This window comes from Stigmatopora nigra, chromosome 19 (genome assembly GCF_051989575.1).
Source record: "Stigmatopora nigra isolate UIUO_SnigA chromosome 19, RoL_Snig_1.1, whole genome shotgun sequence".
Classification (NCBI taxonomy): Eukaryota; Metazoa; Chordata; class Actinopteri; order Syngnathiformes; family Syngnathidae; genus Stigmatopora; species Stigmatopora nigra.
In genome coordinates this window covers 2,344,929-2,364,293 of record NC_135526.1, presented here as the reverse complement: position 1 = coordinate 2,364,293, position 19,365 = coordinate 2,344,929, and the positions used below count along the sequence as shown (strand labels likewise).

The following is a 19,365-nucleotide window of genomic DNA, read 5'->3' as shown; positions in this document are numbered from 1 at the left end:
ATGTAAACATGTCACTTTGTGTTACATCATTCTGTGAGCAATTGCTGAAGTGGCCACTAGGTGTAACTATGGAACCAACAGTGCAGCAACAATTCTTTAACGACATCAAAAATAAAACATTTGCAACATATTACAAAAGAATTACTGGAATACAATAAAATAACTTTAAATGTGTGAGGAAAACGCCAACTCATCTTTCCTCCACAAATAAAAATATAGGCAGAGACTCTCGCGAGGTTATGATACAACGTCGTCCCCCCCTCATCCCGGAAATCTTTTGTACGATAAATCAGCATAATGGCCGTTGACCAAGTCATCAATTATTTCCCAAACTGTCGAATCATCGTTGGGAGTTTACACTGGAAACTATAGCTAAACGCCCCGAAGACGCCGTTTGGTAAGTAAGAAACACATCTGCGATCTACCGCAGTTTCCATCGGTTTTTCTGTGTCAGCGTCGATTAGTTCCGCTATTTTCGCAACCAAACCGCGTTGATCTATTTTACGAATAAAGATCACTACTATTTTCACATAATGCATTGTTGATCGCGCATTATACATTGCAATGTGACGTATTATCGATCATTTCGATTTGGCGTTGGTGACATACACGCTCATCGTCGTTCAACTGATATATTGCGCGTCGCACCTCTACTTACGATATCATTTTGGTTGACTTTCGTAACTCGAGGATTTCGTAAAGTGTACTTTTGAGTGTCCCAATTTTGTATGAAAAATGCGAGGAAACACAAAAATGAGATACATTTTTAGGAAATGATTTATTAATGTCTTAAAATAATGTAACACGTATGAAGATGTGCCCTACACCGCTGAAACATCTCCCTCCGTTGCTGTTATTGGTGTAGTACCCGTGTTTGTCCGCCAGACGGCGGAAAAAGGCTGTTTTACCAGGGCCGAAAGCCGTCCACTACATATTAGACTTTTAATTGTGTTAAATTATGTGCCTCGTTGCATTTGTACAGTTTTTACTTGCTTAATAAGGGAAATTAGAATTAAAATAACGGATTTGGAAATGCATTTACTTTTGGGGGATTCCATAATGTGCATCTTTCCAGATTACATTTTGAGATGCTATGGGTGTTGACGATGCATCTGTTTTTGCAGTTGTTCTCCTCTGGCTTGGACTCCATTGGCCTTATACCAGCAATGAACTGCAAACAGGCGATTTGTCATGTCCCAGCAGACCTGATGTAACCTCATCTTTTCCATCAGCCCCGGTCCACAGCACGTAAACCCGTCTCAGGCGTGATGAACACATTCATGGCCTGCTGCTTCTGGTCTCTACTGCCTCTCTAATCACAGGTTAACTAGGTTCTTGTATAGGGAGTTACATTTTTTTCTATTTCATCTGGTGAATGTGTATGTTAAAGTGGCGAAAATGCTTATCTTCCCAGCCAACAGGTTCTCCTCAATTTTTGCTCTTAAGAATAGAAAAAGAACAGTGGCCATGTCTGGCTCGGGTGACTTACCAGGTGAATTGAAAGCTGTATTTGTAGTCATCTGTTGCTCAAGTGTATAAAGAACTGGCATCAAATAGTGTTGAATTGACTTTCAGCTCTGGAAGGTTCCGGTATGGGTGGAATGAAGCTCCCCATTGGCATGACTCGCCGGGCGCTCAGTTACGATGATAACCTAGAGGCGCCTATGTCCACGCCCCCACATGACATCAACATCACCAACCTATGGAGGCGCCCTGTTGTGCCCGAGAGGAAGTTCAACCAACTGGCTGAAGTGAGACACCAACCCATAATCTCCCACAAATTTTAGTAATGCTATTTTTCAATAATATCGATGCATTTTAATTTCTGGTCCATGTGTTTCGCCACCAGGAAGACGAAGGTGTTGCCGTACGTCATTCCAACGTGTACGACAGGGCACCAGCCAGGCCCTCGAGTGTGGTGAAGACCAAAGCTTCCTCCCTCATCCTCAACTCTCTCATCACCAGTAGGGCAACTCAAAAAAATACTTGACTTGTATATAACTAATATTACAATCACATTAATTTTTTTGGTTGGTAGTGATACCAATTCACAACCGGTCCATTTAAACTGTTGTCAAAAATGTCTGTATAATTAACATTTGAAGACATGTCTTACTATATTTGGGGTTGGGGTGTGTTCTTCTCATAGAGCAGACTCATGACAGTATGTACAAGTTTGAGCAGAAGGCGGGCCTTACCGACAGCAGCTACACACCCCACAAAGGTCTCACTGCAGAAGAGACCACACTCCACCACCGAATGCCAGAATCCTTCCAGGTAATTGTGTGAAGTTCTCACTGTAATTACTAAGGGTGTTATCATTTATCAAGTGTGTGATTATCAAGATACTACATTGTACTCCAAAAATAGTCCTAGTAAGACTAATATTACTGATATATTTTTCCCTTTTTTTTAAACATTCTCCCTTTCATTGCGGTATAGAAAATGCAGATTCAGAGCATGGAGGCCCGGGAGGAGCGCCATACCTCCTCAGCCCAGTCCACGCCATCCACTACACCGCACACCTCACCTAAACATCAGCGCAGGTACGCCCAGACTAATATTTAACCTATCCGCTTCCCCAACACTCACATTTGTTTTGTTCAGGAGCTGGTTCAGTAGCACCAGTTCGGACATCAGCGTGAGTTCCTCCAATAGCAGCGTGGACCTGGTTGGCAGTGACGGAGGAGGAGGAGGAGGAGGCGTGCTGGAACGCTGGGGCGTGTTTGGGCCACGGCCACTCGTACACAAGTCCACCTCCGATCTAGGCGCCGATCCTTCAACGCCAGGTCAAAACAACTTTTTCAGAATTGTCTCGGTCTAACACGTATTTAGCCTTAGTGAAGTTGCATGGCAAACATTTACCAAGCAAGTTACGGAATAAACATTTGTATTTTTTGTGAATAAATGGAGCAGGGACGCTCAGACGGGAAGTGAAACAAAAAGCAAACAAAAGAAGGGGTGCTAGTTAATGAGTGAAAGATTGACCTTCAGACCGGTGACTCATTTGAATGTCTGCTTATAAGAACAAAAAGACGAAAACAAATGTAGAGCAGGAGAGCACAACTGGACAAATTTGGAAGGCATTCAAATCCCCCCCCTGCATGACAATGGGTAGGTGACTAAAGAATTAGTTCAGTTTAGTTAAAGCATTTGTTTGCCTAAACATTGAATGGTGAATATCTTTTTGTATTTAAACTATACATTCAGTATGTTTTTGACTACGCAGACTTTACGAGTGTGACACTCACTGCTCAAACTTCTAAAAATTGTACTTTCTGTTTTATCCAGCAGGCTTTGCGCTGCAGGCCTATCGTGGCCACGCCACGAACAGCGCCGCAGATGCAGCGAAGCCTCAGGCGACCACCAGGTTGGCTGACAGCCTCGACGCCACGAAGGCAGCCGCCCCGCCCAAGATGGAGATCCCCACGATGGACGGTCGTCGGCAGGGTGCTCGCCCGCACAAACTCAAGCCACGCGATATGAACATCCTGACGCCCTCTGGCTTTTAGATGACGTCTTGTTACCTGATTGACTGCCACACTATGACGAGGTTATGTACTTCTCCATTTTTTTTCCTTACCAATGTTCAGCTGCATCTCATAGTCGTCCCATTCAAAAGTAAAATCTACAACCTAAAGTGGAACCTACAATTAGAAAGTATTTTTTTTTAAATATTATACAATGAATTGAGTACAATTTCAGAAAAAAATGGAAGCATTTTAGTACCATTTCAATCTTAAAATAGTACCCTTGATGATGAACGGAAGGCTTACAGTCTGGTGGCGAAAAAAAATTAAATATGCGAAAAAATACATACAAGTATATTACATTAATTCCACCAAAATACACACACACACACACACAGATACAATGTCAACATTGTCCAGAAAAAAAGTATATTATTTAAATTGTCCATTACATTCCTCACAAGTACATAGAAGTTATGCGCTACACAAAACAACTAAAATAAAGTAAAATAATTTACCGAAAGAGTGATCGTATTACCTTTAGTGGCGTATTTTTGCAATGGTCGTCTAATTAAGTATTTCAGTGGTTGCCTTGATTCCGGAAGTTTCACTATATTGTAATTAGTTATTATCTTACTAATAATGTATAAACTTAACGCTTAAATTGGCAACGGAAATTGCAGTTTATTTCACAATATGAATTCAAATGAAATCTTTTATTTGCAATCTATATTCATCTTCGTCTTCTGATTTTCAAAGTTCAGATGAGGTCCAATCAAATATATTAAGATGATCATAAAGTATACTACTATATTAAAAGAAAAAAGGCATCTAAGGAAAATGAAGGACACCTTCACACTGAAATAGCTTTTCCATTTTTATGATTTAGATGTTTTTAGTGTAGTATAAGTAGTGAAGAAATAATTTCCTGCTGTTTTTGCAGTGGTCAAAAAGCCACCCGCTTTACTCCTGACTGCTGTTTAAATGTGTCGTATGGCGAACTTGTATTTTCTTTCTTTAAGTAGCACTTTTTAGTTATTTTTCTTGCTCTTGCACTTTGATTTAAAGTGGACCAAGTGGTGTAACTGTTACCTTCCCTTCTCTTAAAAAGAAAAAAAAGCAAATATGAACTGTCAAAAGTCAATCTTTTTTTGTCTGTGTCTGTCAGTTTAAAGAGTTGGTGATGTGGCCTCCTAAGGTTCTTACTTTAAATTAAGATGAGAGGACACTTCATTTTCCAATTGACACAGGTTGGATATAGAAACATTACATGGGGAAAGATGACCTAAATGTTTGAACAATTCTATAAAAAAACATTGTTCTAAAATTACTTGACAAAGGTCCTTTAGTTCTACATTTGAAAATGAACACTGCTTAAACATGTAGTGAGAATTTCACATAATGGTAGAGGAACCCGATGGTTGTTGATACTGTATAATGAAAAGAAACAAACAATAAGAACAAAGTATCGTAGTGTTTTTCTTTTTTTTTTTTTGGGTTAAACGTTAATCTGTTTTAGAAAAACAAGGCAGGCCTGGACAAAATGCACTTGCAGGACTCTATGTAAGACTTTTGTGCTGTATATCCTTGCCCACCCTTGCTCTAAAATAGACTGAATGAAGTACTATATGTCTCAAATTCCGTCCTCCTTGTTTATTTTGCCTGGATATATTTGTTTCTGACTGTATTGAGAATAAATGTTCTGTTGTCATCAAAAACAAAGTGGGTCTATTATGTTAAATCTTGGTGCTGCCCTCAGATTTAGTCTTCATGATTAAATGTCCAGTCTTTTGTAAATACACAAGTGGCTATTTGGACAGTCCTCTTAAAAGAAGCGTACTTAATGTCTCGAAGCATTTTTTAATGTCGTTTATTACCGTCATTTAATATTCAGTTCACTTTCACTGTCATCCTCTAGCTGTTGGTACATTTATGTATTAAATTGTTGGGTGTATGTTGGTACTTTGACAAATTCTAGGTAGCCATGTCAATACTTATAAAACGAAAAAAGCACACATGGGGAAATGTTTGTATTAGGTCCTTTATATTAAAATTTTAACCATGCAGGTGAACGCAGACCTCTTCTGTGTATAAAAGCTTATTTTGTTTAACAGACTAAAATGTCATCCTTTGCTCCATTCTTATAGGCTCTTTAAGGTGCGTTGTCTTTTGCCTCCTGTATCATCATCATCATCATTATCATCCTTCCATTCCTGTGTTTGGATCTTTCTGTATGTCTGGAAAAACAGCTCCATGTCCACCTGCATTGTGGAGTTGCGGAAGTCCGCGGCAGTCCTGGCCTGCTCCACCTCTCGGATCCTGACCTCCGCTGCGCTCTGGCTCCGCCTCTGTCGCTCTAAACGGTCACGGAGTTCTGCCACCTGCCGCTCCAGGGCGTCGTTACAGCGCACCAGACTGTGGCGAAAGAGACAAGTTTCTGGTGAGTATTGCCAGGTTAGCATTTATACAATCCAGTAAAAAAAATATATATATACATATATATATCCAGAATGGAAGCCAGAGATGAGTATCACTGTACCTTTGCATCCTAGCTTGGTACTCCGTCCTCTGCTGGGCCATCTGCTGCCGAAGCTCGCCCAGGAGCAACTGCGCATCGGATGCTGACATTTCTGGAGGAACAGAAGGGAGGAATACCTCAGAGCTCCCTGTGCTGAGAGGGCTGAGGATTGAGCCAGATGTTGGGGTGTTCAAATGGCGTCCTCCGTTAAGGTCAATTCCTGCATCGCCTTCAAGGCGTCGCTCATCTTCTGCAGCTTGACTTGCAGGGGATGTTTTTGGTATCTCATCAAGACTGACCTGATCCCCACAGCTCTCACTATTGAGCAGCGGTAGGACTTCGCATGAGGACCATGATGACGAGTCATTGACAGTCTGCCAAGCTTCAGATTCTTCACCAGAGTCTTGTTCCGCTTTGGAGTGGAAATGTTCACTCTTGACATCCTCTATCGTCTGACTGGAATGCACACTGTTCAGGTTGTCATAATCCGATGGCGTGCTGTCTTCCTGTGCCTCACTGCTGACCCCACTGGCTTCTTGGGGATGGCCGTCTTGTTCCGCCGCCATTTGGGTTGCACCATCGATCCACAAAGGCGCTCTTGCCAGTGCTTGGGAGCAAAAAGGTAACCATACTTGTTTTCAAATATCCTTATTTCTCTTATACAACAGTATAGCTTTTACACAACTATCGACTAAGAACTGATTTCGAGTACTTTTGCCACCTGTGTCACTTGGTCCACTGGTCCAGGCTTCCATCCAGCTCATGAGCTCACATTTAGCCTCCTCAGACTTGTGGACATCTGCAGTAGGCGATCTACAACTGGTCAGGTCCTGGCATTGCTCTCTGGATTTCCCATCATAGTGGTTCTGAAGGTTCTGACTTGAGGGAGGTAAAGGTAAGAAGCAGTTTTCTGGCTGTGATGATGTGTAGCGATGGCCCAGGAGTCTCTTATGGCCAGAGGTGGATGCCGCTGGAGAAACAGAGCTGCAGGAAGATAGGGGAAAAAAAAAATATATATATATCATTATTTTTATTATTTCCCCTAATACTTTGTATTGATGATGTACGACAGACACTCCGAGTTTAGCTTTGTTTGAGAGTCAGCAGCATGAAACTCATTTAAAAAATTAAAAGCATACCTTGTACTCTGTCCAGGCTCTTGGCCTGGAGGCGCAATAAGTGGCAGGGACATCTGGCGAAGGCAGAAGGATTGGTGAAAATTAGGTCGTCTGAGAGCAGCAGGCGACACGTTTAACCCTGCGGCGGTATTTGCAGGAACCGGTATTGAGACTCTGGAGAACAAGGATAGGTGTTCCTTGATCAGTTCCAACATTAGGGCTTGGACCAATCCTGCACCTGCAACAAAAACCGTCAGTCTTTGAAATTATAACCGGACCACCTGAAGTCTGTGAGTTAGCGTTTACCCCCCATGATGCCTTGTTGGTCTTCTGCTTTGGCCCGGAGAATGTTTGGTCCAAAGACCATGGCCAAGTTATGGCAGCTCATCTTGTTCCCCTTTGAGTGACTTTGGACCTCATTGAGAAAACTACACAAGCAAAGCAAAGATTATTTGTGGTAGTAAGAGCAGCCACACACAAGTATTGAGTATTTGTGACAGGTTTTTACTGGCATATAAACTTCAGAAGGTTAAAATTGGCCACTGGTAGCTCCTGGAGAAGGTTCCTCAATTCATCCAATCCCTGTAAAGGCACACAGACAGTGATTTCCTTTTCATCAACAATTAAATTTTCTATGGAGTACCACAGCACCTGCATGCGGTCACTTAAAAGCTTTTGACCACTGAGTAAGAAGTCTTTGTGATGGCTGAACGGAACCAAAGGCTCTGGCAGCTGTCGCAAGTAGAGCTTCAACAGTGATGCCACTGTGTGGACATCTGTGTTGCTGCAAACACAGAAAACTTATCTAGAAATTGCCATGACTCTTTTGGATAACATCAGTTTTTTCTTTTTAAGGTAAAAGCATAAAGTCCCCCCATCCACCTGTCGAAGGAGGGCCTCTCCCCAGCGTCGAAGGCTTCCTGCAACTCTTTCACCAAGCTTGATCGTCCCGGTTGTCGAAACAAGCCCACCTCCTGGAGACCCCGCTCACGAATGAAGGCCACGCACTGCTCCACTACCAGAGGGACTGAGTGTATGCCATAACGACGCTCGTACAATACTGTCTCTTCCAGACGCTGACCAAAGACGCCTAAGCAGTAAAGGTAGGACATGTGGAGATGCAGTCATTTTAACCTGTGGTAGTATTGGCTTGACCCATGTTTAAGACAGAGATAGTTACAGCATATGGTATAGTCATAAGTATATTCAGTACAAATTTGAGGATGACAAGACTCATTGGGTGTACCTGTGAAGGGGATCCAGACTCCCTTGTTGAGGCTTTTCAGCCATTCATCTCCCTGGCCAGCGCTGTTGGACAGGAAGAAGTATGAGCCTGGGCTGGCCAAAACATCTCTGTTCCCTGCAACAATCAACCCAAAAAATGTGTTTTATGTTTCCAGTGATAAAAACGCAAGTCCTATCCAAATTATTTAATCAGTCAAACTGCTGTGCAGTCATTTTTTTTGTGGAGCCAGTTTCAGTGGCAGAACAGAAACTAGTAATTGGAGATAAGATGACGGGAGGTCAGCCTGGAAACATCTCAATTATTGTCAAGTCATTATTTCTAGTTTTACAGTAGTAAATGGAGATTATTATTTATTTTTCAATTTAAGACACATGCTAGTCACTAGACTTTTGGCTTCCATTATTCTTCACTGTTTCTCTTCTTCAAAGTCAAATTTGAAGAACGTCAAAACCCCTTAGTAAGCATTTAACCTCAAGGTCACACATATGATCTAATGGGATTAATATGTTGTTTGTGTGTATGTCACCTTTGAGGCCTGCTCTGTCATGTTTCCAGGACTTGAAGCAGCTGAGTCCCATGCTGCAGAACTCTGTTGCTTGGTAACGATGATTGTTAAACGCTCTCGTGCAGTTTGGCTGGTACAAAGTGAGTCAATTTGGGCTATTTTGTTTCATCAATCATTGCATTTTTACCTCTTTTTGTCTCCATCTAAAATATTTTTTGTCAAGGGATTCTAGAGATGATGTCACTGTTCATTCTCCTCAGTTTTCTGAAACAAATAGTCTAGACTCCAGTCTATAAGTTGCTCTGAAAAACAGGTTGTAATTCACATTGCTGGCTTTTCTTGGGATGATGTTGAAGCAATTATTATGTCTGGATGGACATCTCTTCGGAGTGTGGTCCGTAAGTGGGATGAACTCCTGCTGCCTTGCTTTTGAGCAAATTAAAGGGAAAGACGGATGGTCCTGGAATATATTCATCACTGGGAGTTGCATTGATATAACAAGTGTCTTCATACAAATGTGCTTATTTCTCCCTCTGAAAGCTTCATCCTTTGACTCCTCCAGTTAAAGGGTAAGTCCCACGGCAGACAAAACCCCCTTTGGACTGCTCTGGACTTACTCTGTAAGCCCATTTTGGTATAACAAAAGCAGTATTATTCCATCAGCCTTGGAAGTTGTGTCCCATTTTTCCTGTTGTCCCCTCATAAAAATCCAAATCTAAAGGAGCCTTCTTTTCACAGTCCCTTTAACTGGACGTCCTATCTGATCCTAGAACATCTTGGTGTGTCCTCTTTGCTCGCTTCCATCCCGTCCCCCGTTCTTTTCTTTCTTCTTCGCCCGGCGTGTCCCTCTTTTTTGTCCAGCTTGTCCTTTCCCTATGTTCCTTCGCCCTCCCTCGTTCTCTCTCCCTCTCCCATTTCCCAGCACTATGTGTGGCCTCGGGTCCCCCCCCCCTCCTCCCCATTTACATCATCAATAACCGTGGTGCTGTATATGTGTGCTAGTGCATTAGGAAAATTGGTTCTCTGCGACGCAGACCTCTTTTACCCCAGTAATCACAGCAGAAAGAAAGATAGAAAGAGAGAGAGAGCGTGCGAAAGACGAAGAGAGATAGGGATGATCTGCCTCTAAATCTGTTGCTGAGATATGGCCTACTGCAAGACACACTTGCGCTCAGTCTACATGATTTACATTTAAAGGAAGACAAACTGGTTTTCTCTGACAACATGTGAACTCACTGAAAAAAGCCACTGTCAACTTGTTGTCCTTTTTTTTCTTTGTGATGTATTGGAAATAATTTAGAAATGATTTAAGTTCATGAATTTAATTGAAAAATGTGTGGCTACTTTCACTTGGATAATTGGAAAGCCAATAGCAATTCCCTGGAGACCTATTTCGGATCTACGTATTGGAAAGGCTGCCACTGCTGACCCTTTTATGATCCATTTGTTGTTTTTTTTAGGTGGGTGAACTGGTGACTTTCTCTGATGACCTTTTGGGAAGAGAAATGGGGTCCAAGTCTGGATATGTTCACCAGTCAATTGCAGATATTCTCAGTGGTGCTCAATACGTCTATGATGATCTACCTGTCAATCATCAAGGTACTATTGGTAGCTCACATGACACTAAGATTTCATCCACTCTGTTGTTTTGTATTTGGGCACTAACACTGAGTACCTCAGTAAAAAAATATGTAGACTATTTCTTGCAATTAAAGTACTAGGTCAAAACTTCAATTTGATGGTAAAGTGGGAATGATTTTTTATCCTTACAAGGATTATCATCACAAAGTACGGGAGAACAAGGGCTTTAGGCAGGCTCCCTGAGGAATACCACAAGGTTTATTTCGTATTCAAAAAAGGATGCAGGGTCAAAGGTGCAAGTGATATATATATTAACGGGCGGTCATACATCTACCTGATCAATTGTATCTTCTAATTCAGGCCTAGAGCTTTAACAGCTGTCCTTCAATACACCACAATGCACTGGCAACTGCCATGAAAACAACATAACTCTGCATGCGTCTAAGTAATAAGCTTTTCAGTGAATTAAACATTGAAGTGCCTCCTCTCACTAATTGAATTAATAAATCATGCTCCGGTAAATGTACAAATAAATGGTGTCTTGCCTAGTACTTCAATTCAAAGTGGAAAAAATGATAGTTTTTTTTTCATTTTTAGCATTGTAGTGTTTTTAAAATTTATATCTGGTTGGAAATTAACTGTATTTCTTGTAAGTCAAATGAATCTTTTATATGATTGGATGGATGCTATTAAGATGAAATTTGACGTGTCATTTTGCCCCCCTCAACATATTATGTAATCAGTGTAATTTCCATATCAAATAAGCCCTCCCACAACCGGTGGGTCACCACAAGAACGTGAGGCAGCTGTTGTTAACTTGTTCTGCTGTCTGGCTTGAGTGTGTGTAGCCAATCGTGTTGTCTTGTTAATTTTAGTTTGACTTTTTAGATGAGGTGCTGTTGCCTTGCTCTTTTGCCACTTGTCGCTAAAGATAGGTGTTGACTTACCATGTCAATTAAGGAACATTGCTAAGATTTTTTGTTTTGATGCCACCTCCATATTAGTCTATATCGCATAAACTGTCAAAATAAGAGGGGCTTTCGACAAGAGCCCTGAGGTACACCATGAGTACATTTTGTCTTTCCTTATTGGTCAAAGATTCTCATAAAAACCCTAAAATCATTCAAAAAAAAGAAAATCAGTTGCTGTGTCAAAGTTTATGTTCAGTTCCATTCCTTTTTAAATGCTTAGTATTAAACATGTGACGCATTTTGACATTCTAGGCAAAGAACCAAAACCTCACGCCTCATAAAATATGTACATATGCGTGTACCCTTACATTACAAAACCATTATCTCCTAGTAAAATTAGAACGGCCATGTTTTCTATTTTGAAAAAGGAGTCCGTGCCGGGTGGTCATCTGGGAGTGAGTGGTACAGCGGTTTTTCCTCCCCTTTGCCCACCTTATTCCCCGTCTCTCGTTTCACTGCGTCTGGCTGTGACTTTTACCACTGTTGCAGTGTTTTCGACGTCTTGCTTTTTCGAAGGACATCATGTTTTATTGCACTGGTCACGCCAAATCTGTAACCCCTTTTTTGGCAGGACACGCGGCATCCAGCACTCACGTTCCACCTTGTGGGGGGTGCAGGAGCAGGAAGAAAACTGGAGGCAGACAAGGCAGCAGGAGAGCCCAGAGAATCGAGCTGCTAAGAGAGAACACAACTGAAGTCATTCTGCGTTCTGTGGATTAAGGTAAATTCAAACAATTCTCAGAGTTGAATAAGACTGACTTTCTACAAAAGGAAAAGAAACAGAAAACAAAGCTGTTTTTTCTCCTTGTCTTTAATGACTGTTCAAAAGAATCTTAAGGTATTTAACTGCAAATAAAATGAGAGAACCGTCTTAACTAGAGTCAACTGCAAAATGTTATTGAGTAGTAGTAGTCATATTTGTCATTACGCCATCTTTTGGATATTATATATACTTTTTTATTGTTCAAACAAGGTGTCCACTGTCGTTTCTTGATCAGAGAAAGTGAAGCAAGACTAAGGCGGTTCAGGAACACCAGTACCATGGGCAGGAAAGACCAGGACATTGGTTCTTGGTTAGGTATTTCATCGGCATGAATCTTTTTCTTCAAGTTATGACCCTGAACTGCTGTTAAGTGAGTAATCCACTTTGTCTTTGGTAGACGGCAACAAGGGCAAAAGCGACTCAGTCCATGTTGAGAACAAGAACAGTGCAAGTGATGACCAACACAGCTCAGCAAGGTTTTGCAATTCGGTATGGACCTTCCCATACTTCTTTTTGCAAATACTGACTATCACAGGTCTTTAAATGAGAAACACTACATGTATTACCACTCTTCAATATTTTTTTTTATATTTTAGCTCGAATCCACTCACCTCAGCGATCATATTCCGAGTAGTCAAACCGGTAGGAGCCAAGACATCAGTGAAGAGATGGGCCATATGCTCTACCACGTTGGGCTGGTGATTAAGCAACGCTGTAAGTGGCTTTTGGTTCTTTCCATCTTTGGGAATCAGGTTGTCATAATTGAATGTGCTTTCCAGATGAGGTGGTGTCAACACTTGGAGAGGGAGCCTTCGGAAAGGTGCTGGAGTGTATTGACCGAGTCAAGTAAGCTGAATTTTAATAGGTTTTTTTTTTCAAGGAAATGAATTTCAAGCTTTATCAGAAGTTTTTTTTGCTCATTTTTCCAGAGGTATACATGTGGCAGTGAAGATTGCTCGCAACATCAAATGCTTCTGGCAAGCAGCCAAGTGTGAGATTGCCGTTTTGGAGGAGATCAACTCTTTGGATGATGACAACAAATTGTGAGTTGATTTGAACTCCAAAAACTTCTTGTGTTATCTGAAATAGTAAAGCCAAAGTATTGCATAGTTCGTATACAGCCACTTCTGTTAATAAAGCAAAAGAAAATAAACCTGTCTCTATAAAGGTGCTGTGTGGAACACCATAATATCAGAAAGAAAGCAAAATGCTATTCATTAAATCTTAGAGACAAAATGTCAATACATTGGTTTAGAATCCCTCCTACTGACGACTTTGGACTTGTTTTACACTTTTCCCAGTGCATGTGTGAGGATGTTGGATTGGTTTGAGCATCAAGGTCATGTGTGCTTGGTCCTGGAGCTGCTGGGTATCAGTACCTACCAGATCCTCTGGCAAAACCATTTCCAGCCCTTCAGCGTGGAGCAGATCCGACATATGGCCTACCAAATCTTCAGAGCTGTCAGCTGTGAGTTAAGAGTAATGAATAAATGAATAAAAAGGATCATTGTACTGCCAAAATTCAACACAAAATTCCAAAGGTGTTCAACCTTTCAAGTATTTTTTCTCTTTCAGTCCTTCATCGCAATAAGCTGACTCACACCGATCTGAAACCAGAAAACATCCTCTTTGTTTCCTCTGACTACGACATGGAGTTCAACAAGGATACGGTAAAGGACTTCCCCATAGTTCTCCTGGAGTTACCCCTCCTAAAAGAACAATTGTTTACGTCAGAAAAAAGACCAGATGAACATGAGGAGTCTGGATGTGAAGGTGGTGGACTTTGGAACTGCCGTTTTCGACCACGAGCACCACGAATCTGTGGTCTCCACACGGCACTATCGAGCTCCAGAAATCATACTTGGTATGAATGCACTTTTCATTCCAGTTTATTACACAAAATACTCATTTTCTGCTCTTCTGTGGCTTTATGCTTTCTGATTTTGAACATGTCTGTTCAGATTTGGGCTGGAACCAGTCATGTGATGTGTGGAGTTTGGCCTGTGTTCTCATGGAGTACTACCTTGGACAGACACTATTCCCGGTATGTACACGAGCGAGAGCTGATCTTAACTTAACGACCCTTCTGACATTCCTGATTTAGAGGTTCAGAGTGGTGTCTGCTGAAATGGTTTGTTTGATATGGTGTAACATTTTTCAGAAGTGGCTCTACTTATACCTCACCATTTGTGTGAAAAAATCCCAATGAAAGTCTTTGTTTTTTCTCCACTAAAACCTAGTCGCCATATTGCTATTTATTGTTTCAGACCCATGACAGTAAGGAACATTTGGCCATGATGGAGAAACTCCTGGGACCTATCCCACCAAAATTGCTTCAAAAAACAAGGTACCACAAATACAAATATCTATTCTATGTACAGTGTACACGTAATCCCAACATTGTACACTTTTTGGGGTTTGGGTTGGCTGGGATTACGTGATTAAGAACCACTAACAATTGACAGCGATAGATGTCCAATCCAATTTGAGTGGGGGATTGGCAGAGATTGAACAAGCACAATCAGTGTAAATGAGTTAAGGGTTCATTCTCTACTGTACAGGAAGCAGCAATACGTTCTCAATGGGCGACTGGACTGGGACGAGCACAGCTCCTCAGCAAAATTCATTCAAAAACACTGCAAGCCTCTCAAGGTACACTACAAATACTCAATTTAAATCTGGAAGCAAAACATGAAGTTGACTGAATCTGGTCTGCTATGACAGAGCTTGCCAAGGCAGACCGAGGATGAGCGGCAGTTGTTGGATCTTCTACTTTGCATGCTGGAATACGATGTGGATCGACGGATCACCGTGGAGGAGGCCTTGTGGCACCCATTTTTTCAACCCGCCAGAACGGCAAGACACAAACAAAACTAACACACATACCCTCTCCTCACATTATTTTTTACACCCTAATAATATGTAATGTGAAAAGTTTCCACTTTAACTTTATTTTCATACTTTGAGTAGCATTTTTAGAATTTTCTTCCTCAATTAACGTGGCATTGATTGAAAGGGCTTAAATTTGGAGAAGAAAAAAAACGGAGAATTTAGTTATCACCCCTCTTAAAGGGTGTTTACATTTTCAAGACACCTTGCAAATGTATAGATGTACATACATCATCAAGCCAATACTGTATATAGAATGACATTGTACCTCAAGCTCTACTGCTTAACTCATTGGCTGCCTGTGATGGTGCTAGGCGTAAATTAGACATTTTTTTTGGAGCAAATGGAAAACAACGAGTTAAGGATTTGTCATTGTTTTTTTAACAGACCATAGAGAGCATTCCTTTTGCTATATCAATTTAGTTGTGTTTTCTGTTGATTCATTGTGAATAAATATGCTCTGTTTCAACTTTAGCAAAAATTTAACTGTTTGATATTGTTACAGGAGCCCTCTAATATGGAATATAGGACCCAATTAGATCTTGCAACCTGCCATACCTGATTAGATTACACAGACACGACAGCCTGCGGTCACACTTAAGTCAATATGTATCCAAGCTGAGCAACATCCATGTGGCCACACTGGCAGATTTATTGGCAGTGGAGCAAACCAGGATGTTTCCATGACTGAATAATTAACTACACATGAAAACCTTTCACTAAAACAGAGTCCTTGGATATATATTTTTTTTGTTATCCACATGAGGCCTACAGTAAATCGTTTAGAATTACTCTCAATGTACAGATTGAACTGAAACAGATGGTCAAAAGCAATGTGACATCATGGGGGATGGAGATAGTTCCTGGATGTAGCCTTTTTAACGTATCCTAGCTCCGGAGATTTGAATTAGTGCTGCCATATTCAAGTCTGCGCATGTGACTGAAGATCACCGCCCTCCAAAACCGGACCGGGAGCTAAAACTCTTCCTGCCATGCACACAAACATGTTGGCAATCTGCATCCTCACCTCCCTCTGCCAAAAGGCATACACCAATGGATTGATGAGTGAGTTAGACATACCCAATAGCCACAGGTGGTTCTCCAACACTGTGATAAGATGGCAGTTTTTACACAGCAGGTGCACGATGCTAACCACAAAGAAGGGGCACCAAAGGGTCAGGAAACAGCCCACCAGTAAAGCCACGGTCCTCAAAGCCTTGACGTGACTCCAGTACCGGTGTCTTGTCTGGGGCCACTGGGAATGTTGCAGGGGCGGTGAAGGCTCGGCGGTGGTCCGAGAGCCCGCCTGTCTGATCTGGAAAATCTGCCGTTGGTGGCCGCAAGCAATCTTCAAGATGTCCATGTAAATATAAATGAACGCAGAGAGGACGGGGAAGAAGCAGACGCTGAAGAGGACGATGATGCCAGTTGGGTAGATTACGGCGAAGAAGGCACATAGGCCGCCATACCCATCTGCTTGCAGTTGCCGGACCATCACTGTGGACATGTTGGAAATATACATCCCATTCACCAGTTAGGCTGATTAGCTGTATCAAACGCAATGAGTAGATAGATGATTTTACTCGGGAACTAAAGCAAGTGAGGGATTTACCTGGTAAGAATCCCATGATGAACGCGCAAGCCCAAAGAACCAGAAGAGACCCGGTCGCCGTCCCCTTCCCAGAGAACCGGTAATACCTCAGAGGGACCTTGATGGCAGCGTAACGGTCCAGTGAGATCAGAAACATGGACAATATGGAGGCAGTGCACGGCGACATCACGCAGGCCATCCGCATCAAACAACGGCTCTTTCCCAGTGCGGCAGACGTGGAGTTTTCGCTACTTTGACGCGGGTGTCCATCCACGTCCATGGAGGTGACGTTGGTACCGAAGTCCTCGGTGGCCAGGCCGGTGATGGCTAAACCCACCAGGCTGTCGGCCAAGGCCAGGTTGAGGACAAAACACCAGCTCTGGCTTCGTCTCCTGGCTAGGAGCCGCAGAACGGCGGTGGCCACCAGCACATTGGTGCCCACAATCAAGCAGGAGGCCACGCTCAGGATCCAAGCCGTCACCCGCGGCCTCACCTCAAACGCCGTCATACTGGCGCCACCAATGCGATCTTGATTCTACCTGCAGCCTTCTGCCATCCGGCCACTTGATAAAATGGAGTTTTCTTTCCGACATCCCTAGGACTGAGTCGTTTTTTTTTTCTTTCTTCCAAAAATAGTTGTTCCAGTTAAAGTCCAATCCGCCAGCACTACTTAACTCTCACCCGCCCGCCGGACAGACATTTTCCACTCGGCTAGACACACAAACAGATATGGCTAATGAGGCTTTTGCACATCCTCGTGTAAAAGGGATCAACGTTGAAAGGTGAGGTGTTAAGTCAGAATTTACTAAATGAAATACATTTTAACATGTTTCTAGTGTTTTTTATACTATACCTGATCTTTTGATTTGTCCTCAAAAGTATATAGTATTTGAAGTCACTTATGTAGTTGGGACTAATACAGATAAAACCCTTGAAATTGAATTGAAATCTTTTATTTTGCATTTTTACTTCATTACTACTATATTTACTCTGTGTAAACAAAAAAATAACTTCTGAATGTCTGATATCTGATGTCAGTAAGACTTAACAGCAACACTGGCGAAAAGCAAGCTTTTTATCAACATGAGATCCCACCTCTCTCTCTCTCTCTAAAAAAAAAAAAAAAAAAACACATAAACAGCTCTTGCCACATTTGACACAATGAGTCAATGTTATCCAAGCGCCACTGGACCATTCAGGACCTTCTGCAAAGCGCCCACCTCAGCATTTATGGCGGCCTGTGGTCCGTTGAAGCAAGGTCAGAGTTCCGATTTGGGTTCTGTTAAGAGCTTGAGACGACGCCTCTTTCCTGACTTCACTTCAATAAGAAGAATTTGTAAGTAAAAGTTCATTGTTTGGTGCGATTAGTCTTTCTTTTTTTTCTTTACCAGTTTTCAGTCTGACCAAAATGATGTTCCAAACTGAAATGCTAAATTTATAGATCGAGTATTCCCTAGTATTTTTCACACTGTATTGAAAAAAACACAGCCTAATAGAATTTAATGTACAGTATATGCATACAGTATTTGACTAGGAATTGTTTGACAGAAACAACATGATGTGATGATGCCAGTACTCGTCAGCAGAATTAAATAAAATAAATCAAAACTACATCCAATTTTGGTACCAAACATCTGTATTGCAACCATACTATCATCTAATTTTGTTTAATTGCATTAATTAACCAACAAATGTGCTGTTTGTACATTTGAATCCAATGTGAAAGCAAAAACTGAAAATATAATACAATAATAAAGCTACATTCAAACCTGCTTCAAATGAACTACGACCGCCTGGCTCACTCCCTCAAAATCTCATCCGCCCATAGACATAAAATCATTGGCTGCCATTAACAATGACAGACATACAATCCATTCGAACAGGTTCAAATGGATTGGACGTCATTTGGTGAATAGTGATGAACTGTTTGTTTTTTTCCCCCTTTTCCACCTGTCACTCAGGCTGAAAATGCCCCCCAAGAGCGCCCTGTTGTCCGTGGTAATGTACTGTGTCCGGCATGCAACCAAGCTATTGTGCCGTCAGCGCCAACGTGGCAGCGGCAGTTACGGAACCTCAGCCGGACCCCGGTGAGGCTTGCTCACTTTATTAGGTACACCCCCCACTCTGCAGCATACTACAATGACATCCATATATTTTGTATTTCCCCTGGGATCAGACAGAATACGGGTGTTTTAATGTCGCTATATTGTGAATTCTGAAGTTTTACAAAAGCTGAATCAACCAGAAGCGCCAGCATAGCAGATTTATGTTATTTTTATTTTACTGGAATCAGTGGGGTTGAAGCCTTTTAATATCCAGCAAATTATATCCATGTAGTAAAGATTTGGCAAAGTATTTGTTGTGATAGTTAGAAGTATTTGTGTGTAAACATGACAAATACAACCTTTTTATCCGCAAACATTACAAGAAACACAACTCTGTTGGGGAATTCATAATTTATATTTATAATTTTATATTTATGTGCCTGTCCATGTGCTATTTATGTTGTGTGCATCTGTATGTATGTGGAAAATAGGCGCAGAGAGATGTCTAAAAACAGAAGGTGGACAGTAGAGACTTCTTCACCGCAAGATCCTCGTCCTCGTAAACCTTGTAAACAAAGATCTCAATAAACCTGTAAAATGTCTGACTTTTGAAGTATGATGAATAAAATGTATTACTGTGGAAACTATAATGCACAGATTTTTTCTCT

General features: G+C 41.6%; 4 protein-coding genes across 14 annotated transcripts; 2 read left to right on the top strand and 2 right to left on the bottom strand.

Annotated features, from left to right (window-relative positions):
* The first annotated feature begins 80 nt into the window (after positions 1-80).
* Positions 81-5,192, top strand: LOC144212199 (putative monooxygenase p33MONOX). Of its 3 annotated transcripts, none has more exons than XM_077739869.1 (9): positions 81-397; positions 1,125-1,322; positions 1,415-1,492; positions 1,576-1,751; positions 1,850-1,964; positions 2,150-2,277; positions 2,443-2,546; positions 2,608-2,789; positions 3,292-5,192. In XM_077739869.1, the coding sequence occupies exons 3-9, from the start codon at positions 1,468-1,470 to the stop codon at positions 3,510-3,512; spliced, it is 951 nt and encodes a 316-aa protein (XP_077595995.1). In that variant the 5' UTR covers positions 81-397; positions 1,125-1,322; positions 1,415-1,467; the 3' UTR covers positions 3,513-5,192. The 3 variants fall into 3 exon arrangements, with proteins under 3 accessions (XP_077595995.1, XP_077595994.1, XP_077595996.1); XM_077739868.1 differs by having other exon boundaries at positions 83-397; positions 1,422-1,492; XM_077739870.1 differs by having other exon boundaries at positions 90-397; positions 1,422-1,492; positions 3,295-5,192.
* A 203-nt stretch (positions 5,193-5,395) lies between these two features.
* Positions 5,396-9,049, bottom strand: LOC144212201 (rho GTPase-activating protein 24-like). Its single transcript, XM_077739871.1, has 10 exons — positions 8,879-9,049; positions 8,353-8,466; positions 7,989-8,196; positions 7,758-7,890; positions 7,615-7,688; positions 7,413-7,534; positions 7,128-7,344; positions 6,710-6,972; positions 6,010-6,595; positions 5,396-5,885 (listed from the first exon to the last, which is right to left on the bottom strand). Exons 1-10 carry the CDS (start codon positions 8,928-8,930, stop codon positions 5,612-5,614), a joined length of 2,043 nt encoding a protein of 680 aa, XP_077595997.1. The 5' UTR covers positions 8,931-9,049; the 3' UTR covers positions 5,396-5,611.
* LOC144212197 (dual specificity protein kinase CLK4-like) lies at positions 6,027-19,355 on the top strand. 9 transcript variants are annotated; one of them, XM_077739865.1, is made up of 22 exons: positions 6,027-6,200; positions 6,301-6,610; positions 6,736-6,883; positions 7,962-8,209; positions 8,908-8,997; positions 10,318-10,456; positions 11,981-12,130; positions 12,408-12,487; positions 12,570-12,661; positions 12,769-12,886; positions 12,952-13,018; positions 13,102-13,215; positions 13,474-13,640; positions 13,748-13,842; positions 13,907-14,036; positions 14,134-14,216; positions 14,440-14,519; positions 14,734-14,824; positions 14,897-17,434; positions 17,794-17,988; positions 18,614-18,762; positions 19,189-19,355. In XM_077739865.1, the coding sequence occupies exons 8-19, from the start codon at positions 12,451-12,453 to the stop codon at positions 15,047-15,049; spliced, it is 1,227 nt and encodes a 408-aa protein (XP_077595991.1). In that variant the 5' UTR covers positions 6,027-6,200; positions 6,301-6,610; positions 6,736-6,883; positions 7,962-8,209; positions 8,908-8,997; positions 10,318-10,456; positions 11,981-12,130; positions 12,408-12,450; the 3' UTR covers positions 15,050-17,434; positions 17,794-17,988; positions 18,614-18,762; positions 19,189-19,355. The 9 variants fall into 9 exon arrangements, with proteins under 9 accessions (XP_077595991.1, XP_077595992.1, XP_077595988.1 ...); XM_077739866.1 differs by having other exon boundaries at positions 12,383-12,482; XM_077739862.1 differs by having other exon boundaries at positions 12,383-12,487; positions 18,614-18,739.
* On the bottom strand, positions 15,186-17,327 carry gpr119 (G protein-coupled receptor 119). The gene is made up of 2 exons (XM_077739867.1): positions 16,674-17,327; positions 15,186-16,558 (listed from the first exon to the last, which is right to left on the bottom strand). The coding sequence occupies exons 1-2, from the start codon at positions 17,158-17,160 to the stop codon at positions 15,984-15,986; spliced, it is 1,062 nt and encodes a 353-aa protein (XP_077595993.1). The 5' UTR covers positions 17,161-17,327; the 3' UTR covers positions 15,186-15,983.
* Positions 19,356-19,365: the final 10 nt, after the last annotated feature.